We start from the raw sequence: 25,281 nt of genomic DNA, 5'->3' as shown, positions 1-25,281 counted from the left end.
CCCTGAACTCGAGTCAGAGAAGCTCAGCTTAGGGCAACATCAGAGGAGCTCCCCTGGGGCTGAACCCTTGTGGCTGTGACAGAGAACTTGTGGGACAAGTGCTGTCATGGAATATCCTGAGCTGGAAGGGACCCACAAGGGCCATCAAGTGCGGCTCCTGGACCCTGCACAGGACACTGCCAACAACCCCACCCTGTGCCTGAGAGCATTGCCCAAACACCCCTTAAGCTCTGGCAGGACTGGGACCGTGACAATTCCCTGGGGAATCTGTTCAGTGCCCAAATCTTTGATCTTTGCTCCCATGAATTAACCAGGCTCCAGGAGATCCCAAAATACCCTGAGAACACGTGGCCAAGATGTCCCTCTGCTCTGGGCCAGGACTGTGGTCGTATAGCAACACAGGGTGAAAAGCTCCTGGCAGAGCTCAGCTGTTGTGAAAAATCAGGAGCACAGAGCAGTGAAATGTCCTCCATCCCCAGCTCCCTTGAGACCCCATTGGGAATGGTGCTCCTCAGCCTGCTCCAGCCTGGGCTATCCCTACCTGTGCACGTGATGACGACATCCACCTGACGGATTACTTCACTCAGCTTCACCACCCGAAATCCATCCATGCTGGCAAGAAAAGGGGAATAGGGACCACAGTGAGGAGGAGAAGCTTGTTCCTTCTCTGCCCCAGGCCATGAGGGATCTCAGCAGCTCCAAACTGCTCTGGCAGCAGCCCAGGCTCTCTTCTACCCCTCCAGGGACACCAGTGCTACAAGGGAGAGCTGTGCAACAGTTGGGGTGTGCAACCCACTCTTGTGGGTTGGATGAGCCAGGAATGTGTGGCATAGAGGCCCGAGCCTCCCCAAACCAGCCAGTGAACACCTACCCAGTATCCCGCCCCTGAAAGCTGCCCAAGCCCTTTCCTATCACACCCCAACAAAAGGTGCATGTTCTCCAAAATGCACCACAGATCCCTGGCCTCACTCCAGCCTCTGGCAGGGTTTGGAAGAGCAGAGAGAGAGAGAGAGACACTCCTGAGCAGATGGGAGCACCTTACCAGGCCTGGAGAGCGCAGATGGGGTCGATCTCGGTGACGTACACGATGGCTCCCAGGGCTTTCAGGGCAGCACAGCATCCCTTGCCAACCTGCCAAGGCAGAAGGAGCAGTGAGGCAGGACACAGACACACCAGTGCCACAGTCCCTGCCCTAAACAGGCTGGAAGATCCTCATCTTACCCACTTGCCCAATGCCAGGAGCAGCTCAGGATGTACCTGGTGAGTGGCACAACTGCCACAAGCCCAGCTCCCCCTCCAAGGCCAGCAGCCTCCCACTGCCAGAGGGCTGGATTAGACAGGATACTGGGAAGGAATTCTCCCCTGTGGGAGTGGTGAGGCCCTGGTACAGGTTGTCCAGAGAAGCTGTGGCTGCCCCAGCTGGAAATATCCATGGCAGGAGCTTTCCCAACCCAACTCTCACAGCTTGTGCAGCCCCAGCATTGCAGGAGCCTTTTTCCAAGCAGCCTAGAGGAGCACACACTGCCCCTTGCCTTCAAGCTGCAGGATTTCAGAGCCATCCTGCACTCCTCAGGGGGCACATCCTCCATCCCATGCTGCCCACATCAGCATAGGGGACACAGGGTTCCTGCAACAGCATCTCGGACTTGCTCTCTCTCCTCAGTGGAAAATTAAAACAGAGCCCAGCCCTCCACATCACCAACCCACAGCAACACCTGGCTCTGCTGCACAGATTCTACTCAGCCCTGTTTTGTGACAGGATCAAAAACATTTCCAGTGCAACCCTCACTTATCACTGAGCTCGAACCTCAGGTCTACTGAACACACTCAGGCAGGGCCACCTGGGACTCAACTCACCCCCAAAGGGGAAACCATTCATGGTGAGCAGGCTGGGGGAGCTAAGGGTGCTCAGCCTGCAGGAGAGCAGGCTGCAGCAAAACCTTAGAGCCCCTTCCTGTGCCTAAAGGGGCTTCTGGAGAGCTGAAGAGAGACTTTGGACAAGGGACAGGGCAAGGAGGAATGGCTTCCCACTGCCAGAGGGCAGGGTTAGATGGGATAGTGGGAAGGAATTCTTCCATGACAGTGGTGAGGCACTGGATGGAATGTTTCAGAAAAGCTGTGGCTCCTCATCCCTGAAGATTTCAAGGTTGAGTGGGGCTTGGAGCAACCTAGTCTAGTGGAAAGTGTCCCTGTCCATGGCAGGGGGTGGAACTGGATGAGCATGAAGTTCCCTTCCAACCCAAACATGGGTTGGAGTCTGGGATTCTCTGACTCTCCTGTTGTGAAGAAGTCCAGTAAAGTTTAGGACAGACAACAATGCCCAGCACAACTCCTGCCTGGAGAATCAGGCACCAGCCCAGAGCACTCACTGACAGCCAGCACAGTCCCTTGGTCAAGCAGAGCTGTACTCCACTGGTGCCTAAATGAATTAGGGAGCAAATTCCTGCTGGGAAGAGCCTTTGCAGCTCCTGCCAGTCCCCGCACAGTGCTGGAAGATAAACGCCCACACAACGTGCACAGATGGAGGGAAGGTGGCAGCTCCCAGCTCCAGCTCTTCCAGGGTAGAATCAGTTACAAGTTCATGATACAATTTCCCTCTGCCAGAATATTATTCCCAGGGAGAAGCTGCCTGCCCTGCTCAGTGACAGCCAGGCTGGATGCTGAACCTGGGCCAGGGACAGCAGATGGGAGCACCCGTGGGTAGTTATAACCCAGGCCAGTGCTCCCAGCAACTGTCAGCTGTGCAGCCCAGTTCATCTGCAGCAAACTGGGAAATCTGATCCCTGATCTCCATCCTCCCAGCAAGATTTCCCTGGTTATTGCTCACCAGGTTGGATCTACTCCTTATAGCAAGGGCAAGTGGCCTTTGCACAGGGAACTGCAGGATGCTGAGCTTGGGGGAGGCCAGCCCAGCACACAGAACTCACCTCCCCATAACCACAAACCACCACTTGCTTCCCTCCAAACATCACATCCGTGGTCCTCTTCAGGCTGGGGAACAGAGAGAGACCTGTGTTGGGATCAGTCAAGCCCAAAACCAGGTCAAAGCAGCAGAGCCTGATCTCTGCTTAAGAAGCAGCCAGAGCCAAACCCACCCTGTGGAAGTCTCAGTGGGGAGAAGAGCTGGACTCACCCATCCAGGATGGATTCCCGGCAGCAATAGAGGTTATCAAACTTCTGCTTGGTGACAGAGTCATTCACATTCATGGCTGGGACACAGAGCTTCCCAGCCTTGGAGAGCTGGTACAGCCTGGGAGAGGGCAGAGGCAGGTCAGAGCAGACAGCAGCAACTCCCTGAGAGCTCTGGCTCTGCCTTCCCAAAGCTCCCACCTGTGCACTCCTGTCACGCTCTCCTCCACAATCCCTCGGATCTTCTTGAACACGCTGGGGTATTTCTTATAAACCCAATGGGTCAGGTCCCCACCATCATCCAGGATCTGGAACAGGCAAGGCAGAACAGAGAGCAGTCAGACCTCCCACTGGGAAATGCACTGGCTGAGGACAGGATGGGGAAAATGGTTTGGAGAAGCATCTTCAGGCACTGCTGGAGGGGCTGTTTGGGCAGAGACCTGGGGGCCAGGACTCCCAGGTTCCCCTGCAACTCGGGGTCTCCTCTAAAACACTGAGATTCCTTAACCCTGTGTGGAGCTGCTGGATCCTGACAGGATTTCCAGCCTGGGAAAGTGACCACGGGCAGCACAAACTAACCAGGCTGAGCTCAGGACATCACACTGATGCCCAGAAAGCAAACAGAGAGGACAGGCTGTGAGAGGTGTCATGGCCCATGGACACATCACTGGTGACCACAGACCATGCACCAAGGAGGGACATCAGCTTTGACAAGGGAAAGATCCCCACTATGAGGGGGTCCCCACTATGAGGGGTCCCTCCCAGCTTTGGGAGGGAGAGGGCAGATGGCAGAGAGAGGAGTGGCTGGGGCAGCTCCTACAGGGGAAACAGGTCCCATTTCTTGGCTCATGGCAGCTCCACCAGGAGCTGTTCCCTTGCCATTGGGATGTGCCTACTCAGGACATCATCTCTGCAGCTCCTGCCATTCCCATGGCTGCTCCCAGCTCATCTCCAAGAGCCTCCCATTAATGGAGGTCAAATTCGAAGTCAGCAGGCTCCCAGAAACAGCCCCAGGGTGGAAGGGAGGAAGAGGAAGGGCAGGAGAAGGCTCCTTACCATGTTGGCCTGCCAGCCATCTACGTTAACACAGCGGTCAATGCACCACCAGAAATCATCCTCTGACTCCCCTTTCCAGGCAAACACAGCAACACCTGCAAGAACAGGAGCATCCCTGGAGTTTGCTGGGCTTGGCAGAGCTCTCTCCTGCTTGGCCAGCTCCAGAAACACACGGACACAAGAGCCAGGGGGGCATGCAGAGATCACATCACTGCCACAGCAGGATCAGACCTGCCCATCCCTCCCTAGAAGATATTCCCCAAAAATACTAATTCCCTAAAACAAAAATACAAAATTTTTAAAAATTAAAATAAATAATAAAAACCAAAGAAATAATAATCAATAAATAATACTAAAACAATACTAGTAACAATAACTTGTAGTGGTTTTTATTGTAGTAATACTTCTATTAGCACTAATTAATGTAGTAATACTACTATTAACTGTTTAATTCTAAACAGTATAAAAATGAATAAAATAGAATTAAAATATGGTTAAATATAAAATTTAAATACATTTTATGTTTTTAGAATTTTATATTTATTCCTAATTATTTGTTTCTATTTTATACCTATTTTATTTATATTCTATATAAAATATATCTATAAGCCCTTTATAAATATCTATACATGTATTCATATATTGTATATTTTATGTGAATGTATATATTTATCTATAATATATATTATTAAAATATTTATTTATATTTCTATATAGTATAAATATTTCTAAATATAAATTATGATTTTATAATCTCAATATCATTTTATTAGCATATACATTATAGTAAATATAGAATTTCCATAAATATAGAATAAAACTTATAAATATTTGCTATATTTTAATATAAATATTTCATATATAAATATAAATATAAATATATTTATATAAATGTAAAATTATATATATACAAATGCAATATGAATTTCCCTGGAAGGTTTCCCCCGGGTGAGGCCAGGGAGGCAGGAGAGGCCGCGGGGGCTCTGGCCCAGCTGCACTCACCAGCCTCTGCCAGGGCCGCGGCCACCTCGTTCTGGGTGGAGTAGATGTTGCAGGCGGACCAGCGGCACTGCGCCCCCAGGGCACACAGCGTCTCGATCAGCACCTGTGCGACAGCGGGGTGGGCTGGGAGTCAGGGTAACCCGGGGGACAGGGGTGTCTGGGGTGTTCCAGGGGTCAGGGGTGTCCTGGGAGTCAGGGGTGTCCAGGGTGTTCCAGGGATCAGGGGTGTCCCGGGGGACAGGGGTGTCTGGGGAGTTCCAGGGGTCAGGGGTGCCCCAGGGGGACAGGGGTGTCCCAGGGAACAGGGATAATCCGGGGGTCAGAGCTGTCCGGAGGGCCAGGAGTCAGGGGTGCCCCAGGGGACAGGAGTGTTCCAGGGATCCAGGTTGTCCTGGAGGTCAGGGGTGTTCCAGGGATCAGGGGTAACCCAGGGACAGGGGTGCCCCAGGGGACAGGGGTGTTCCAGGGGTCAGGTGTGTCCGGGGTGCTCTAGGGGTCAGGGTGTCCCAGAGGTCAGGGATAACCTGGGGGTCAGGGGAGCCCCAGGGATCAAGGGTGTTCCAGGGATCCAGGTTGTCCTGGAGGTCAGGGTTGTTCCAGGGATCAGGGGCATCCTGGGGGTCAGGGTGTCCCACGGGTCAGGGATAACAGGGGTGTCCTAGGTGCCAGCAGTGCCCAAGGGGGTCAGGAGTGCCCCAGAGACCAGGAGTGCTCCAGGGATCAGGGGTGCCCTGGGGATCACAGATAGCCCAGGGGTCAGGGGTGTTCCAGGGATCATGGGTGTCCTGGGTGTCAGGGGTGTCCCGGGGATCAGAGGTGGCCTGGGGGTTGGGACAGGGGCATCCTGGGGGTCAGGGGTGCCCCAGGATGCCAGGGGTGCCCCAGGGGACAGGGATAACCCAGGGTTCAGGAGTGTCCCAGGCACCAGCAGTGCCTTGGGAGTCAGGGATAACCCAGAGGTCAGGGATGCCCTGGGGGTAACAGGTGCCCCAGGGGTTAGGGTGCCTGCAGCACCCCGGGGGCCAGGGGTGCCCTGAGGGTCAGGGATAACCCAGAGGTCAGGGCTGTCCCAGGGGTCAGGGGATGACCCTGGCATGAGAGCAGACTCCCAGGGTGCCCCTGACCCTGGCCTTGGGCATCAGTGATGGGCACAGGAACCAAATGCTGCCCTGGGGAAATGCCACCAGCACATCCTTTCCAAAACACATCCAGGTTCTACTGAACGTGCCTTCTCCCATTCAAAGAGATAAAGAACTTTGTTCCCCATGGAAAAGCTGATGTCCCAGCCCAGGCCCCCCAGATAAGCAGCCACTCACTGCAGTCTGTGCTGTGATGTGGGTACAGCCCACAATTTTAGCTCCAGCCAAAGGCTTCTCCCCCTGGGCTCGTTTCCTGAGCGAAATCAGAGCAGACATGTCTGCAAAAGGAAGAGAGGTTTTAATGCTGGTTCAGTCTGCAGGGTCCCCTCTCTGCCACAGCTCCCTTCCTTTCAGGGCCTCCCAGGATACCTCCAGCCCCAAAATTTCTGCTGAAGCTGTTACACAGGTAGGGAGAAAACTCCTCATCCCTGGCCTGGCAGGTCTGTGCAAAATGGGACCGAAACACCAGTGTCATTTATCACTTGACCAAGGGACAAGGAGAGAGGCAAGGAGGGGTCTGGGACTGGCACTGCCTGGGGAAGGTTCCTAAGGACAGTCACCAGCCCTGTGGCAGCAGGTGAAGCACCTGAACTTGAAAACAGAGCTGCCACATCTCAGAAGAGCTGCTCTAGATGTGTCTGGATTATCTTCCCCTCCTAAAAGGAGAGTTACCCAATCATCCCATTGGAAATGGTAATTCAGCTTCCTACCACCCCCACAGGAAGGGGTGGGATTTTCAGCTTTGATATCTCTGAAAGTGTTACAAAATCCTTGTCCATCCAAAGCCAACAAAACATTAAACCCTGCAAGAGCTCTGCTCCTGCTAGAAAAGGGGGGGGACACAGCATCAACACTTGCTGGCACATCTCACTATTACCTAACTGATTTTGGGGGAAGGAAACAGGACATCCAAGGCTGCAGCAGGAGTGGGAATTGCCACTTTGCCACTCCTCAGCTCCTGGTGTCCAGAACCTGCCCTAGGCCCAGAAGCCCCACCCTCCACTCTGTACCCTGCTCGGCGATCTCAATCTCGCGGCGCCCGAACTCTGCCTGTTTGATGTTCTTCACACAGAAATTGCTGCTGCCCTTGGAGTTGGTTTGCTGCTTCTCTCGAGGGGACACCTCATCATCAGAGCTGTCTGTGTACGAGGCAGCTGAACCAAAAGAGCAGTGAATGAGTGTTATGCCAGGCCTTAATGAACCTCCCACCCCTCAGGTTTCTGCCCTCTTTCCCTTCCCAGCTTTCACTCATGGCTCAAACTACCAAGCTCCTAAGGAAAGTCAATGCCCTGAAGGAATTTTGCACTCTTTTTCTCTAGAACAGCCCAGAGGTAACAATTATCAACTGGCAATCAATCAATGCCTGAGCTTTGGGAATGGCTGGAATCATTCCCTCAGCACCCAAGTACAAACAGCAGCACAAATCCTGCCTCAGGGTGTGAGCAGCACATTCAGTGCAGCACCCACGCTGGGTTTTTGAGAGGAACACACAAGGACAAGGAGCTGGCACCTACCAGAGCTGTAGCTGTCAGTGGAAGACTGGGAGATGGAGCGGGACAGGGACCGACGGCCCGTCTTGGTCGGGAATTTGGTGAACTCCTGCATGTCATCTGCAAACTGGATTTGCTGGGAGCAAAGGAAAGAAATGCTAAATCAGGATGTGATCCTCAGGGCATGGCACCTCCCCAAGCTACAGGGAGCCACAGATCTCTTCAGTCCACAAAAATTAACATCACCAAATACAAGGCTAAAGATGGCAAAAATTAAATCCCTTCCTCTGCCTGAAAAGTTGCCACCAGGTTTTTGTCACTCTGGAAATTTGACACACCTGAAGATAAAAAGAGCCCCTGAAACATCCCCTTTAATCCCTTGCCAGCTCCCTAAGGCTCCTTCAGGAATTACACTCCTTGCACAATCCACATCCCAAGTGGAGGCAGAGCCCCGGCTCCCACAGCCCCTGCCCCAAGCAATCCCAGCAGATTTCTGCCCAAAAATGCAGCAGCAAGAAAGCTGGGGTGGTCCCAACAGATCCCTGGTGATTCCAGGCTCTTCCCCAGGAGCAGAGCATCCCACAGGTTAAAAACACTGCACATCCTTCCAAAACTGACACTAAAAGCACACGAAAAAACCTCAGCAAGAGAGAACATTTCAACAAAGAGAAGTTGACATTGCATTGGCTTTCAGCCTCCTCTGCAGGACAAGATGTTTCCATTGGAAGAGAACCCCCAAAACAGCTACCTCTCTCAGCCAGAGGCAACTCAAAGCTCCAGCACCTTCCACCAGATCATCAAATTTAACTGTGTTGGGCCAAAAAGAGAGGAAAAATAACTCAAAACTGCTCAGCTGCTGCGCTCACCCCGAGTGAGCCTTACTGCTGCTCCTGCCAGTGCAAGGCAACAGAGATGAAAGGGAATCAGGGAAAGCAGCAGCAAGCCCAGCCTGCAGCCCCCTCCCTGCTGCCATGCAGGAAACCCTGACAAAGAACCCCAGCACGGCCCCTTCCCTCAGATCATGTCACTGCAGGATTTAATTTTGCCATTTAACAGGGATGAGACGTCATGGCAGGGAGTGGGATTAACAAAGCATCCCCGAGACCCAGGAGACCTTGAGAGGAGTCCTAGAGAAATCAAGATGATGGAAAGAGACAGCCCAGAGCAGCCACAAGGAGGGGCTTGCAGTGCCACAGCCATCCCAAAAGTTCCCTGAAAGCTTTGATGCAGCAAACAGCCTTCAGAGGGGAGAAAAAATGAAAGTATTTAGTTGAAATGATCCATTCCAGAAAGGAAGAATCTGCACAGGCTGGAGCTGGGGTGCCTGCAGCACCAGGACAGATTTTTGGGCTGGAAAACATTGCCACAATCCTACAGAATCCCAGCAGATGGGCCAAAACCAGCATGGTATTCCACCTGGGAAGGGACAAGGGGGCATGAAACCCATGGCTCACTCCAAGGGAGGGCAGGAGGGATGATGTGGGACCCCAGCATCCCTTCCAGGAACTGACTGGCACAGAGAGATCCACCACCACACCCAGCCAAGCATCCCAGGCATTCCTGTGGGTGTTGCTGCTGCAAGGTTTCCAGCCAGCTCCTCCATCCTGGACACACCACAGCCCAGTACCTGCTTCCCCAACCAGGCCTCCCAGCAGAGTCCAGCTGGATTCTGGTGCAAACTGCTTTAGTTTGTATTAGTGGAAGGAATAGGAAGGATAAATGGAGATAGAAGGTTTGGTTTTGCAATTGTTTGAGGTCATTTGATGCAGAGGGAGGATGAGGAGGGCACCACAACCTCCATCCCCATGAGGGAGCAGAGAGAGGATGCAGAGGGCAGGATCCAGAGGGCATCCCAACCCTATCCCCATGGGAGAGCAGAGGGAGGATGAGGAGGGCAGGATCCAGAGGCCATCCCAACCCTATCCCACAGAAGAGCAGAGGGAAGATCCAGAGGAGACCACAAGCCTCATCCCCATGGGAAATCAGAGGGAGGACCTGGAGGGCATTGAAACCTCCATCCCCATGGGGGAACAGAGGGAGGATCCAGAGGGCATCCCAACCCTGTCCCCACAGGAGAGCAGAGGGAGGATGAGGAGGGCAGGACGCAGAGGGCATCCCAACCTCCATCCCCACAGGAGAGCAGAGGGAGGATGCAGAGGACACCACAACCCTCATCCCTGTGGGAATTTGGAGGGAAGATCTGGAAGGCATTGAAACCTCCATCTCCATGAGGAAGCAGAGGGAGGATCCAGAGGGCATCCCAACCCTATCCCCACAGAAGAGAGCAGAGGGAGGATGAAAAGGAGACCACAACCCTCACCCCCATGAGAAATCAGAGGGAGAACCTGGAGGACATTAAAACCTCCATCCCCACAGGAGAGCAGAGGGAGGATCCAGAGGGCAGGATCTGGAGGGCATCCCACAGGAGAGCAGAGGGAGGGTGAAGAGGACACCACAACCCTCATCCCCATGGGAAATCAGAGGGAGGACCTGGAGGACATTAAAACCTCCATACCCATGAGAGAGCAGAGGGAAGATGCAGAGGGCAGGATCCAGAGGGCACCACAATCTTATCCCACAGGAGAGCAGAGGGAGGATCCAAAGGACAGAATCCAGAGGGCATCCCAACCCTATCTCACAGAAGAGAGCACGGGAGGATGCAGAGGAGACCACAAGCCTCATGCCCATGGGAAATCAGTGGGAGGACCTGGAAGGCATTGAAACCTCCATCCCCATGGGAGAGCAGAGGGAGGATCCAGAGGCCACACAACCCCATCCCCACAGGGAAGTTGGCTCCAGGATGGAAGCACTTCCAGGTAGGTACCAATATTGTGCTCAGGGTGTGTGGCAGGAGCTGGCAGGATTCCCAACAAGGAATGGTGTGGCTGGAATTTGTTCAAGGTCTGTTCCTGGGAGCAATCTTCCCCACACAGCCTGGGATAGGCTTGTGCTACTTCCACACCAGTGTATTGCTCGTGGGCACTTCCAAGGAAGAAAAAGCATCAGCAATTTCAGGACACAAGATTTCCATGCCTTCACATCAAGTTCTTCCTCTGGCAGCTCATCAAACCAGGGGGTATAAAAAAACATTCCCCATAAAACAGCTGCTGGCATTAAAACAGCTTAAAGTGTTAGATGAGGAATTTTCTGTATCTCAGGGAAAGGTTTCCAGGGAAGAGGTGACCCAGGAGGGGGAAAAAACAAAGCACAGGGTGCAGGTCTGTCCTGGCCTGCAGCATCCAGGATGTGTGTGCTCTGGGACAGGGCAATTCCCTTCAGGGAAATGTGTGCAGTGGAAAAGAGAGGATGGGACAGAGGGATGCTGCACTGCCCAGTCCCACACCATCCCACACAATCCACCTCCCCTTCAGGGCTCCAGCTGCGAGTGCTGAGCCAGCTCTGAGGCACAACCCCACCCTGCAAGAGAAACAGCAGGTTTAGAAACACGGGAATGAGGGGATTGAATGCAAGGGGAGAGAAAAAGCAAGAGCTAAGCAAACCAAGTGCTGAATTACCCCCAGTAATCCCCGCCGTGGCTTTACCAGGGCTCAGCTGAACTCCCCAGCTTAGCAAAATCTGTCCTGGCTAAAATTATCATCAAACACCACGAAGAGCACCCAAACCTGAGGAACCATGGGAGCATCCAAGCCCTCCTTGCCCGGGGGATCTCCTCTGTGTCTGCAGCACGAGGGGCAGCGCAGGAGCTGGGGCAGGAACCGGAGCAGAGGTGCGTGACCAGTGCCCTCCACGTGCCCAGCTCGAGCTGCATTAAGGAGACAGAGAAAATCTCCTAATCCCTCTGCCTGTCATGGGAGCTGGAATGAACAGCATTCCCAGCTGGGGGGCTGTGGGTTTTAGTGCTCCCTGGCTCAGCAGGATTGGGGCTGTCCAGCTCTCAAGAGCACGGTGATGAATTGCATCCCAAACTTCATCCTGCTGGAAGCAGCTTTTCCAACCGGGTGGAGCACAAGGGTTTTAAGAGCAAGGAAAATATTTTTTCATCCCAGAAATTCGTGGTCAAGGAGGGAAAACAAGACAGCACCCACTTCTCTGCATGGGAATGAAGCCAGGGGTTTTCAGCATCGCTGCCTGCAAAAGGAGAAGGGGCTGGAGACCTAAGGGGCCAAATGAGCAGTTCCTCACTCAGAACAGCAGGGATTTTGGAATATGTTCTGCAGGAAAACAGCAGGATCCACCATCTCCTGCCAAGTTCTTCCAGAGCATTGCTGGGCACTGCCTGCTCCCAGTGACACCAGCCAAGCCAGGAGGACATTTTCTCCCTTTGGGAAATCCACTGCCATTCCCAGGCAGATCTGACATTTCCCAACAATAGCCACTCATGTTCAGCCCGAACCACCCTTTCCATGATTGGAGCTGAGGGAGCACTGTCCACCCTATTTGGCCACACATCCCAAACCACCAGGAAGCTGAAGACCAACCTGAACAAGCTTCTCTCCAGGGCATAAGGATAAATGCACTGAGAGCATTGGTGGGGCAGCACCAAGCCCAGCAGCTCAAGTGTCCCCAGTACACACAGCTTCGTTTGTTTAATTATTACGACACAGGGAGGACAAACAGACTGCAGGTCTGGATTGGTACCACCTCACCAAACTGGCAGCTCATGACTGCAGGGTGTGCCATCCTCCATGGCTGACCCCAAGGACTCTCCCAGTGGTCATCCAGGAGAGCAGTGTTTGGAGCTGACAGAGTCAGAAAATTCCACTCCCTGGCTCCAGGATGAGCCCAGCATGTCCCTCTCACACAGGACAATCCCACTTTTCATTTTAACACTTCTTCCATTCCCAGAACAGCTCCAGAGAGGTCATTTAAGTTCCTTTGTTGTGCTACACATCCCTGACTGCATCCCATGCAGCCTTGGGGGAGAGCAGGAGCAGATTGTGGAAGGAACAGAGATTTTGGAAAGCATCCACCAACTCACAGCTGACATGGCTCATCAATGCACAGGCTCCACAGGGGAAAGGACACAGGCTGGGAAGCAGCTCCAGGCTCTATTCCTAGCACCCCCAGGTTTGTTTCAGCAATCCTTTTATTATCATTACTATTTATTATTAGGGACAATGTGAGCATCAGCACATCCACAGCCATGGGAAAAGTGTCCTCCCAGCCAATTGTGTCCTGGATAAGTGGAGTGAGGACAGGAGCAGGCTCCACACATCACCCAAGATAAGCAGGAAGCAATGAACCATCTAAAACCCTCCAGACCTCTGCGTGTGACATCCGTGGATGTGAGGACACAGCACAGTTGCCCAGGGAGGAACAGCAAAATGGGAGCAGAGCACGTTCCTACAGCCACACAAGCACCTCTAGAGCAGAAGAGTCTCTGCAACCCACTTCTGTCCTCCCAGGAGAAAGCCTGGAAGCATCCAGAGTGCTGGGACCCTTCCTTTGGCTGCAGCAAACCAGCAGCAGGGATCAGCACTATTCAGTGCAGCCAGTTCCCCTTACTTTGTATGTTCTCCCAAACAAAAACTCCCTGGCAGAGGCTGGGAGGGCCCTGCTGGATGTCCATGCTGCCAAGGCAGCCCTGACGTGATCTGTCTCTTAAGTTCATAATTTCTTTGTCATTGCTGGAAATTCAGCCAGACAAGGAATGTTTTACAGCTCAAACATTCATCCTCCTCACCAGCCCTGCTTCCACATGAGACAGGAGCAGCAGCTCGGAGCAGGGCTGGGTTTTGCCCACCTGGAGATGGGCACCTTCAGCTTTCAGTCTCCAAGGATTCCTTATGTGCAGAAGGACAGAGAGCTGCTGGTTGTTCCTGAGGAGGAGCTGGGTCAGGCATTTCTAAAGGACAAATGGTTCTAATCCAATGATTTGCAGAAGCAACTCAGCATCCAGGGAGGGCAGAGGCATCCCAGGGAATGAGGCCCTTCAGCACCATCAGTCAGATAACCAATGTTCTCCTTCATTCCAGGTGAAAAGGGAGAAAGGAGCAGCTTTGCTTGAGCCACCTCCTCAGAGAAGGGACAGAACTGTCCCATGCTGTTCTCACAGCCACCCTAGAGAGGACTCTGAGTTTCCTGACTGGGAGAAAAGAGCAATTGCCACATTTCCTTCCCTGAGGCCATCCCAAAGCCACCAGCTGCAGGTTCCCAGTGCTCCCAGTGTGTGTCCCTGTGCTGGCCTGCAGCTGGCACCATGCCCACCGTGGCCATGCCAGGGCACTGGGTTTGTTTAGAGGACTTGGCTGCCCTGTCCCCAGGCCCCCTCTGCTCTGCCACCAGGCTGGGAGAGCCAGCCCCTGTTCCCACAGCACAGTGTCTAGACATGAGCCTGGGAACAGGGGACACACAGGGGGACACAGATCCTGCTCCACAGTCCAACAGGAGCTGTGTGTTTGTGTGTCACCCTGGTTTTTTAAGATTTTCTAAGCTTTCTGATGTTGACATTCTTGTAGTGAACTTTTTCACACACTTTCTGTAAATAACTCATTGTTTTGCATTCCCTTATAAAAGAAGGGAGAGTTGATGGACTGTTAGTTTGTCCAGTGTCATTGGAGAGGTGGCACTGCCACCCTCCAATCCACTGTCACTTTTAGAAAACTATAAATGTTGGAGTCAGAAAATAAACTTCCCTTTTCTTCACCTTGAGAACAGCAGTGTGAGCTTGTGTTCTTTGGTGTCCTATAATGACACAGGACATGGATTTTTGGGGTGGGAATTAGCAAGGCACACAGGGATGGTTTTAGGGTTCTTCTCCTGGGAGGTTATCCAGCCTGGAAGGGTATTTGTGGATCACAGCACTCCTTAAGGACGGAAGGGAAGGAAAAACAAGGTGCTTGGAGAAGAGGGATGGGGGATCAGGACCAGCAAGTCTCTCACCCTGACAACTCACCATCCTCATCCCAAAGCACTGGGGAGAGGGTTTGGAGGTAGATTTGGCTCTGTGACTCCAACCATCCCATTTTCCCACCTCCAAGCTCTGGACACACATGCCAGTGCAAACTTGGATGGCAAAGGGCTGCACAAACTCACACCAGGCTGTGCCAACCCATGGAAGAACCACCAGATTCCCAGTTCAAACCCTCCCAACAGCAAACAAAGCCCCACCAGAGCCCATGGCCAGGTGAAGGTGGGGGATTTTCCCCAGCAGTGCTTCACCCCACCATTCCTGCTGGAAGAGCAGGAGAGCTGCTCAGCAAGCATCTCCTGGTACTCCACAGCCTGAGCACCAAGGGCTCTGTGAGGGCTGGAAGTGAAACAACCTTCAGGAAAAAGGATCTGCTTCTGCTCCAGGTGCGGCTTTTACAGGAGAACTTTCTCCTGGTGGTTCCCCCAACTTTGAGAAGAAACTCCAAGTGCTCCATTCAGACATGACAGCTGGAAGAGCTTCCTGAGGGTGCTGCTCTGTGCATGGAAGCACAGCCATGTGGAATTTGGTGCTCCTGGATCTGTATTTCTCACTCCCAGAGGGCTCACAGGGCAGGCTGGAAGAGCAGGAGAGCTGCTCAGCAAGCATCTCCTGATCCTCCACAGCCTGAACACCTGTGAGAGCTGGAAGTGGAAAAAGGAAAAAGGACCTGCTTCTGCTCCAGGTGTGGCCTTGGCAAGAGGAGAACTTTTTCCTGGTGGTTCCATGGAGAACTTTCTCCTGGTTTCTTCAGCTTTGAGAAGAAACCCCAAGTGCTCCATTCAGACATGACAGCTGGAAGAGCTTCCTGAGGGTGCTGCTCTGTGCATGGAAGCACAGCCATGTGGAATTTGGTGCTCCTGGATCTGTATTTCTTACTCCCAGAGGGCTCACAGGGCAGGCTGTTCTCCCTAGAGGCACGGACCTGCCTGGCACCCTCCCCACCAACTCCCCAAGCAGGAATCCCAGCCAAATCTCCACCTGGAAACCTTTACACTGTTCCCAGTGAAGAAGTAAAAGGGCACTGAGGTTCTGGCAAAACAAACCAGCCAAGACCTGATCTCAACATCCATTTTCCTCTGCCAGGGAAAGGCTGGTTGGGTAAAGCACTGAGGGGAAAAAAAACAAACCAAGTTTCTGTGAGTCCAAGAGGAGAATTAAGGACTTCCACATGAATCTCAAAACTCAGCAGAGAAAAAGAAACACCAGGAAAGAAAGAGACCCATTCCAAAGGTTACTAGGCTGGAAATCACCACAAGATTTCAGTCATGATGGGAATCACTGTAAATGCCAGTTAAAGGAAAAATAAACAGAAGGAAGGATTCAATAAAAGAAATGTCATTTTGAGTGTTAAATAGTAACTGGGGATAAATCTGCCTCATAAACACCTGGAGGTCAAAGGTGTGCTCCAGCAGGAGCAGAGGGAAAGCTCCTCACCAGATAAGGAGGCAACTAGCCCTTGGACTGCAGGAATTGAGGCAAAGGCTTGGGCCTGGCGTTGATGAAGTGGGATATCACCTGAAACACACAGGGATATCCACCTGAAACACAGAGGGCTAGCTCCTGAAACACACAGGGATATCCACCTGAAACACACAGGGATATCCACCTGAAACACACAGGGATAGCTCCTGAAACACACGGGGATATCCACCTGAAACACACAGGGACATCTCCTGAAACACACAGGGATATCCACCTGAAACACACAGGGATATCCACCTGAAACACACAGGGATATCCACCTGAAACACACAGGGATATCCACCTGAAACACACGGGGATATCCACCTGAAACACACAGGGATAGCTCCTGAAACACACAGGGATATCCACCTGAAACACACGGGGATATCCTCCTGAAACACACAGGGATAGCTCCTGAAACACACAGGGATATCCACCTGAAACACACGGGGATATCCACCTGAAACACACCGGGATATCCACCTGAAACACATGGGGATAGCTCCTGAAACACACAGGGATACCTCCAGAAACACACAGGGACATCCACCTGAAACACACGGGGACATCTCCTTCCTGGCAGGAACAGCACAAGTCCAATGTCTGGGGTCCCTCAGGGCAGTGAACTCGGGTCATGCCTCACAGGTTAACCCCATAATCCCCGTCAGTGGGCAAACAGCAATGGGTCTAAAGCCATCCCAGATTTCTCACCTCTGATTCCTCCCCAGTGCCCACCCAGCCTGTGGCACAGCACGTGTTTAGGAAGCAGGAAAATTAGAATTAATTGGAGTTACCACACAGGAAGAACTGTACAAGCAACACAAGGTCAAGGGGATGGATTCCCACTGCCAGAGGGCAGAGATGGATGGGATATTGGGAAGGAATTGTTCTCTGTGAGGGTGGGCATGCCCTGGTACAGGGTGCCCAGAGCAGCTGTGACTGCTCAATCCCTAGCAGTGTCCAAAGCCAGGTTGGATGGGGATGGGAGCCACAGCAGAGGGAGAAATTGGGTGAATTTTAAGGACCCTTCCAACCCAAACCATTCCCTATTCCAGGAGTGTGGGTTAAATGACTCCCAGCAGCTTATGGGGCAATCTGAGGACTGCTGGCCTCCAACAGGCCAGCTGGCAGAGCTGGAAACCCATGGAAATGTGTTTGTGTGTCAGAGCTGAGAGGGAATCAGCTTTAATTAGCATCAATTTTTAAACTAATTAGAAAATGCCTCTCCAAGCACAGTTGTATGAGACCAAGGGAACACTTGGAAACACTGTCAAACAGCTCCTTCAGCAACACCTCATGGTCTGAAGGGAGGGCTTGCCACAAAAAAAACAAATTGAGAAGGCAAAACTTCTGCTCCACAATCCTAAAGTAGCCCCTGTGATTTGGGGGAGGAATCATTCCCCTCGGCACTCTGGGCGCTCCTCTTCTTCCCCAAACTGTCTTGGAGAATCTCAGCATTCCAAAACTTCTACTGCTCTTTCAAAAACCAAAACAGCAAATCCCACTCAGGAGAGCCTCCAGCTATTCTCAGGTACCCTTAGCTGATCCTCCATCCCTGTGGCACAGCTTTAAGGGAAAACACCCCTCAGGATCAGCATGGAAACAGGAGAAGCCTGTTCTGGAAAACTGGAAATCCATCCTGCCCCTGACTCCCAAAGCCTCTCACAGTGCTATTCCCACTACAGCTGCCCATTCCTCATTTACCAACAGATTTTTTTCAGCCCTGGAAATTACTTGGATTTTGATGCAAAGCAGGAGAAACCTCAGGCTTCAGCATGGGCTCTTCTCTGCTCAGGAGTTTGAGGAATCACCACCAGGATGGACAAACATCAGACTTTGTCAGAGCAAAGCCAACCTTTTCCTGCAGACAGGGCTGATTCCATCCAGCCCCTTTCTTTTGAAGGAGGCAGGAGGGATGAAAGTGATTTCCTTGTGGAGATGGCAAGCTCAGAGAATAATTGGAGAAGGGCTTAGTTACTGTAGGAGACACTGCGCTGCCTGCAAGATGCTGACAGCTCCAAGGTCAACAGGGATCAGCCAGATGTTCTCGCTCCAAAACATGCCCAGGTTGGATGCAAAACTCTCCCCACAGTGCAGGAATGTGAAATCCGGAGCTCCCTGTTGGGAGGTGAAAGGAGGAGAGACAGCAAACAACAGACACAGCTGAACCTCACTCTCATCTGGAAGGAGGACACTAAAACATGAATTTCAGGAAGGCAAAGCCTCAAGGAGCCTCCTTTTAGAGGCTGCACAAATTTTCTCACTGAAAAAGGCCAGGAGGAGGGATCCCCTCCACCCACAGCACACAGATAAAGCAGCTCCAGCAGCTCCCAGGCAAACCCTGGCTCCTCAGGCAGGCAGGGATGGGCGCTGCCAGGCAGCTCCAGCTCTGTGGGGGCAGCCAAGGGGAAGCTGCACCCAGCTCTGAGGGCTGCAGGAGCCTCACCCCAATCACAATGCAGCCTGTTCAAGGAGCTGGAACATCATGTCCTCGGCCACCTCAGGCCTTTGGCTGTCACCAACCTGAAGTAAACACATTCTGCAGCAGCAATAAGCTCGTTACCAAGGCCACCGTATTGATCCCAAAGTGTAATTAAAATTCACAGTTCAAGCAGCCCAAGTCAACAGGGCAATGAGGGCAGCTCCAAAAGGCAGGACTGGCCTCAGCTTCCGCATCCTGCTGGCTCAGAGAGGCACAGAACCCACGGGGAGAGCAGCTGCCAAAAAACCAGCCCAAATTCTTCCCTGTCAGAGTAGGGAGGACCTGGCACAGAGAAGTTGTGGCTGCCCCATCCCTGAAGTGTCCAAGGCCAGGCTGGACAAGGCTTGGAGCAACCTGGGATTGTGGAAGGTGTTCTTGACTGTTGGGGCCCTGGATAATGAGAATTTTAAACTTTCTGTGCTGAAAGGCACAGACCTGCAAGAGAACACTGCATTTAACCTGAGGCTGTGGAGAGGGGTTCCAAAATTGATTAATAGCACTGGGATTGCTGGTGAGTAATGGCAGGGGTGGAACTGGGTAATTTCCAAACCATTTCCAAACTAGCAGCTTCCTCTTTGGACCATCAACCAAGATGTGCCAGAGCAACCAAGGGTTAATCATGCCAGGGAAGCCTGCAGGGATGATGTGGGCAGAGTGGATTCCAGCACTGCTCAGGGTGCCCAAGCCCCTGGAATTATGCAGTGCCCTGGGAAGGGGCTCCACACAACCTGCTGAGGTGGCACCATGATGCTCCTCCTTGCTGGGGCTCCCTGACTCTTCTCCCAGCCCCTTACAGACTCAACCCCTGGTTTCACAGAGTCTCACTCTGGGAGAAGTTCTGGCACAAAGTCCTTGACACTGAGGGCCCTTGGGGCCACCAGCAGGTCCCAGGACAGTCACCTGGAACGTCACCACTGTGTGCTGAGTGAAGGTGAGCCAGAGGCCCCAGATAAGCAGCTCTGATCAAAGGGCTCAGCAGGAAACATAACAAGCCCTCTGCAAATGGACTGTCACCCCCAGGAAACTCCTGGGGATAAAAACACAGCCAGGCACAAGCAAACCCCTCAGGATGAGTGCTGAGGTTCCACACATTTCCTGCTCTAAAATCTGGGATGAGGCACCCACCAACTCCTCAGAGCAGCAACACAGACAGGATCCCTACTTGCAAAGGATTAACTCCAACCTCCCTTGAAAACCTGATTTCCAGAGTGAAACACCCCAGCCTCAACATCTGGGAGGGAGCACAGGAACTCATTCCAACATTTGCACAGGCTGGACGGCACAGAGAAAGCTGCTCCCAGAGAAAGTATTGTGGTAGGCCAGTCCCCAGCAGAAGATAACCTGGCATTCAGGGAAGGTCAAAACAAAACACTGAGCTCCTGCTCCAGCTCTCTTCCCACACTCCAGAGCTGGCTGCTCATGTGGGAAGGGGGTCCCAGGATGGGTGGTCTCCACCCCACACCATTAAAATATGACAAGAGAAGACTGGGAAGAATGGATATCCAACTCTTCTCCCATCTCCAAAGGGCTGATATAACAGTGGAAACCCAGCCTCCTTCAGGGATGCAGGAAGAGGAAAGCAAAAGCCACAGGTTCTGGCACATCATTTTGAAGATGGTTTTTGCCCCTCAAACCCCAAAAACCTCCCTTTTTCCTCCTCTCTGGTTCAACAATTCAATTAAATGCCTTCAGTGCTGTGGCACTGGCACAAGCCTCCCCCCTGGACATCAGGGAGACCCTCCAAAAAACCAAAACAGGAAAATCCCAAAAGCAACTTAGAAAAAAATTAGGATTCTATCATTTAACAGCACCAGGAGTGACCTGGCTGCCCCATGCCCTGGTAATTCATCTCCACTCCAAACACCCCTGTGCTTTTTCTCCCCCACTTATTACGGTTTTCCTGCACCCCAGGGAAGGCCAAACCCTCTCACGACATCCACAGAGGACGATGAGCTCATTCCAGCCCAGGCATCTCATGATGAGAAGGTAAAACTCAGAGCAAGGAACCAAAGAAGTGAAGATCAGGGCAAAGGAATGAGGAGAGCCAGGTGCACGGTGCCTGCAGAACAGCACGACAGGAGGTGGTAGCCATGGCCCCAGACAGGCTCACAAAGGCACAGAGGATTTATGAGCAGCCACTCTAAGGAATTAAATTAAAGAGACAGGAAAAACCAATGGCTACAGGAGCTCTGTCAGGACAAACAAGGGCAGCCTCATCCCCCTGACAGCCCCAAGGGGAAAATATCACCCAGCCTGGCAGAGCTGCAGGGACCTGGGATAAGTCATGACAGAGCAAAGTGGGGCAGGAACAGGTCTTGGGGAACGGGCTGTGCAGGGCAGGGATGCAGCAGCTGCAGCAAGGTCAGCGGTGCGCAGGCCACTGCAGACAGCAATACCAGGGAGGATGCTCTGGAGAGGACACCCAGCCCTCCCCAGGGGCAGCAGCTCCCCACAGGGCCCATCCCCCTCTCCCCAGCTTCTCCCTGCTCCATCTCTGCCACCCCCACAGCAGGCAGCAGCCGGCTGGCTGCACCGCAAAGCTGCGGCGCTGTGCATTAGCATTCCCCGCCACGGGCTGCGCGGGATCCCGCCCGAGCCGCAGCCGCAGGGGCTCAGCACCGCCCCGACACCCACACCGGCTCCAGGGGCACGGGGATGCCACCCCACTCACCTCCCCAGAGCCACACCGGAGCCTTCAGCCCATCTCAGAGCCCAGCAATGCTGCGGGAGAAAGATCTGTCTGCAGTGTCCGTCTGTCTGCCAGCAGCCAGGTGTGGAGGAGCCTGGCAGGCAGCGATGCCAGCGGGACAAGGACATAGACAGGGACAGCACCCTGCCCTGCCACAAGCACGGTGCCCCTCGCCGTGTCCTTCCCACTCCAGGGCACCCCAGCTGGGCTCGCTGGGAGTTTCAGGCTCCGCCACCCAGCTGACGTGAATGGGGAAAGCGACGGCTGCCAAGGGCACCTGCAGTCTCCAGGGAGGCAGGAGAGCAGATGCCCAGACGCAGCAGTGATGGCACATAGGGATCTGGAGGAGCACAACCTGCCCTTGAGCTCTGCCATCATCATCTCCACGTCCATGCTCACTAAACTGGGTAAGCCACCAGCATCAGCATTCCCAATCTGCCCCAGCAACCACAGCAGTGGCTGGAGAAGGTGCAAAACTCAGCTTCACCCACCTCTGCCTGCAAAGCACTCCTGGCCAAGAAATCACCTTGCTCAGACCAAACTGGGGTCATTATGCTGACAAATCACCACAAACTGCAGTGAAAAGAGAGCTATGGCAGAGCCAGGGAACCCCAGCTCTTGGGGGAAAACATCCCTATTCCTCCTTTCACCTCCACTGAGTCAGCTCCTACTTCAGCCTGGAGTTGATCATATTTAATCTCTTAATCTCTTACCCCCTGCTTGTTTCACTTTTTCACCTTAAACAAGTCCCTGACAAGAGGAAACAGCAATGCCAGGGGCTGACTCCCAGCTCTAGGTGACCCCAACAAGGAGAAACCAACTTCTCCACATCACCCATGGGCCCAACGTGGTTCCAGCTGCATCCAAGCTGTTCCTGCAGGTCCTGGGCTGGATGCTGTGGGCTCACACTGGCACCTTCCCCACTCCAGCACAAGTTAAGGATCTCTGAAAAGCCATTCACAGACAGAGACAGAGCCTGCACTGAACTTGGACACATTCCCACCCTCCCCATCTCCAAACACCTCACACAAACTGCAGCAGCAAAGTTCAAGGAGCCTGGAAACCCAGGAGGGAGGTGCTTCAGCAGCACAGCACTATCTTGCCCACATCCATGCTGGTAAATCATCTCTCTCCACTATCTCCACTGGCCTCTGACCATGCCAGGAGGTCCAGGGCACAAAAACCACTTTGACTTGCAGGGAATCAGAAGGGCGTTTTAATGGCTTAATTGCAATCCTGTTCTGAGACATCAGAGCTGGGGGCACTCAACAACTTATCTCAGGAGAGCAATTCTCCCTTCCTTGGTCTTTCATCCTCCTGCCAAGGCCTCTGCCTTTGCCCAGCACTATTTGCAGGAACTAGCCAGGCAAGGAAAACAGGAGCCCGGAGCAATTTGTTCCCTGAGCTCAGCTCAGCTCGCTCCCCATCTCTGATGTTATCAGCCTCAAATGTCGTGTGTCGCTCTGGGCACCTTCAATATCCTCACCCAGCCAGGAAAAGCTGCAGCAGCCACCGAGTCCAACCAAGGCTCCTCATGCTGCACAGCCAAGTCTGCAGCAGAAAATTCTGGGGATACAACATCTCATCCTCCTGAGAGGATGGCAAACTTCCCTCTGAGGATGCTCGATGGATTCCCCTTTATTTCGGTTCCATGGGATGCTCTGGGATTAGCAGCCTGCTGTCCCCTTGGAGCAGCCTTGTGCTGGTCTCTCTGACAGAGATGATGGTTATGAAAAGGTAAAAACAATCCCTGAGCTGGAGCTGTGCTGAGCCACTGCTGGAAGAGGCAGATCCCAGCCCCACATTCCTCTGCTTGTTCCTCCAGGCCATGTCCACAGCCCAGATAAACAGGGCCTAGTCTCCAACCCCTGCTCCCCGGGAGAGAAGACACCTCAAATCCAGCTGACCTTCCCCAAGGGTCAGACACCCCCCAGTCCCACCCGTGGCCAGAGCAGGCAGGAGAGAGCCCCCCAAAGAATGAGGATGTTCCCATTCTCTGTGACTGCTCCGCCTTTGCTTCCACCGCTTCCAGGCGGCTGCAGTCCCGAGGGGAACACAATGTTCAGCTGCACAGATCTGTGCAGGGCTTGGAACGTGGCTCTGCCTCCCTGACAGCACTGAGAGTCCAGCACTGAGCCCAGAGCACAGGGCCAGATCCCCAGGTCACTGGGGTCCTGCACCTGCTGCAGTGGCAGGACCAGGGCTCACCCACCCTCGGTGCCATCTGAGCAGCCCACAGGGTTGTGGGAGCAGCACTGGAGATCTCAGAGCTCCTGGGAGGCCTTCAGGGATGGAGGGGGACTGAGATGACTCGGCAGCCTCTTGCTGAGCCCAAAGGTGCTCCCACCCACACCTCCAACAGAACTTCTGTCCCCAAAAAACTCAACACTCTGTAATCTCTTGGCCACCCTTCTGAGTGACCCACAGCTGATTCCAGGTTGCTGCTTTTGCCTCTTCCCATATAACAGGTCCCCCTTGCTTTCTCCCCACCACCAAGCCCTGTCACCCCACAGTTCCACACAAGGGGCCCACCCTGCCTGTCCCCTTCTCGGGGTCACCCTGTCCCCCTGCACTCCTATGCCACAGCCAAGGTCCCTGCTCTGGCCCCAGCCCCCCAGAACCTGCCCTGCAGGTACCGCTCCTCCCCTCACCCCCATGCAGGCCAGGGCTGTACCCCAGTACAGATCCCTCTCTCCCCAGTGCCCAAGCCCTTTGCTCCCACCCCAAACTGGGCCAGCACCCCCTGGCCCACACCTGCCACCCCCAGACTGGACCAGCCCCCTCGGGGGTACCAATCTCCCTCTCTGCCACTGAATGGGGACAAGCCCCACTTCCCAGTTACCGTCACACTGGACCAGTTCCAGCTTTCCCAGCACAACCCCCACCTGTGGGGCCAAAGCCGGGTCCCGGTCTTGTGTGTTCCCCCCACAACCAAGAGCTTCTCCTCCCAACGGAGGGCTGCTCCCCGAACCAGAGGCTGCATCCCCCCCTCAACCGGGGCTGGGCCCCCCGACCAGGGGCTACTGCTGCCCACAGACCGGGGAGGCTCTCACCCTGCAACCGGGAGCTGCTCCCCTGAACCAGGGGCTGATACCCCCACAGAACCACGGGCTGTTCTCCCCCTGAACCAGGGCCTGTTCTCCCCCAGCACCACGGGCTGTGCTCCCCGTGAACCACGGGCTGTTCACCCCCTGAACCAGGGCCTGTTCTCCCCCTGAACCACGGGCTGTTCTCCCCCAGCACCACGGGCTGTGCTCCCCCCAGAACCACGGGCTGTGCTCCCCCCAGCACCACGGGCTGTTCACCCCCAGCACCACGGGCTGTGCTCTCCCCCAGCCGGGAGCTGCTCCTTGCTCCCAGCACAGGCTGTTCCCCAGCAGGGGAGGGCTCCTGCCAGCAACCGGGGGCTGCCTCCCCCGCCACAGCCGGGGACTGCTCGCCCTAACACGGATCTGATCCCCCGCTCCCCTCGCTACCTTCTTGGGTGCCTTGGTGACGGTGGCCATGAAGGAATATTTCTCAGCGTCCTCCACCTCCTTGGCCTGTTTCTCCTCGCCGCCGGCGGGCTCCGGCACCGACATCCTGATGCGGCGGTGAACGCGGGGCGGGCCGCGGCCGCCGGCGGGACGAAAGGGGGCACGGTCCGGCGGGGCGGACGGGGGAGCACCGCGGACGGCTCCGGCTCTGGCTCGGTCCGGCCCGGCCGGTCCCTCACGCTCGCTGCGCTGCCGCCGGCGCCGTGCCTGCGGCGGGTCTGCGGCCGCCGCGCCAGGGGCGGGGCCTCGGGACGTCACCGCGCCGTGACGCCACCGCGCACTCGCCGGGGTGCCGAGGCAGAGGGGAGCGGGAGAGCGTCAGGGCGCCCCCTGGAGGACAAGGAGGGGAGGGCGCTGGGGGCGGGGCCAGATGTGGGGGCGTGGTCATAATGCGGGGGGCGTGGTCATGAGATGGGACGT

At 54.1% G+C, this 25,281-nt stretch overlaps 1 protein-coding gene across 3 annotated transcripts in view; it reads right to left on the bottom strand.

The window, feature by feature from the left end:
• Positions 1 to 25,024, bottom strand: part of AHCYL1 (adenosylhomocysteinase like 1) — a 31,085-nt gene extending 6,061 nt beyond the window's left edge. For 2 of the 3 annotated variants that reach the window (XM_054290756.1, XM_054290758.1), the window contains exons 1-11: positions 24,802 to 25,024; positions 7,841 to 7,952; positions 7,337 to 7,480; positions 6,504 to 6,604; positions 5,188 to 5,290; positions 4,186 to 4,280; positions 3,331 to 3,437; positions 3,134 to 3,250; positions 2,928 to 2,991; positions 1,043 to 1,131; positions 542 to 612 (exon numbers count right to left, since the gene is read on the bottom strand). In XM_054290756.1, coding sequence (XP_054146731.1) covers positions 542 to 612; positions 1,043 to 1,131; positions 2,928 to 2,991; positions 3,134 to 3,250; positions 3,331 to 3,437; positions 4,186 to 4,280; positions 5,188 to 5,290; positions 6,504 to 6,604; positions 7,337 to 7,480; positions 7,841 to 7,952; positions 24,802 to 24,906 — 1,108 coding nt within the window. In that variant the 5' untranslated portion in view covers positions 24,907 to 25,024. Of the gene's footprint in view, positions 1 to 541; positions 613 to 1,042; positions 1,132 to 2,927; positions 2,992 to 3,133; positions 3,251 to 3,330; positions 3,438 to 4,185; positions 4,281 to 5,187; positions 5,291 to 6,503; positions 6,605 to 7,336; positions 7,481 to 7,840; positions 7,953 to 21,307; positions 21,433 to 24,801 lie in introns of those variants that run through there. The other variant, XM_054290759.1, reaches the window with a different exon arrangement.
• Positions 25,025 to 25,281: the final 257 nt, after the last annotated feature.

This window comes from Melozone crissalis, unplaced genomic scaffold (genome assembly GCF_028551555.1).
Source record: "Melozone crissalis strain CALT ecotype California unplaced genomic scaffold, PUWL_Pcris_2 ptg000086l_1, whole genome shotgun sequence".
Taxonomy (NCBI): domain Eukaryota; kingdom Metazoa; phylum Chordata; class Aves; order Passeriformes; family Passerellidae; genus Melozone; species Melozone crissalis.
The sequence above is the reverse complement of the archived record's forward strand: the minus strand, read 5'-3'. Positions and strand labels throughout refer to the sequence as shown.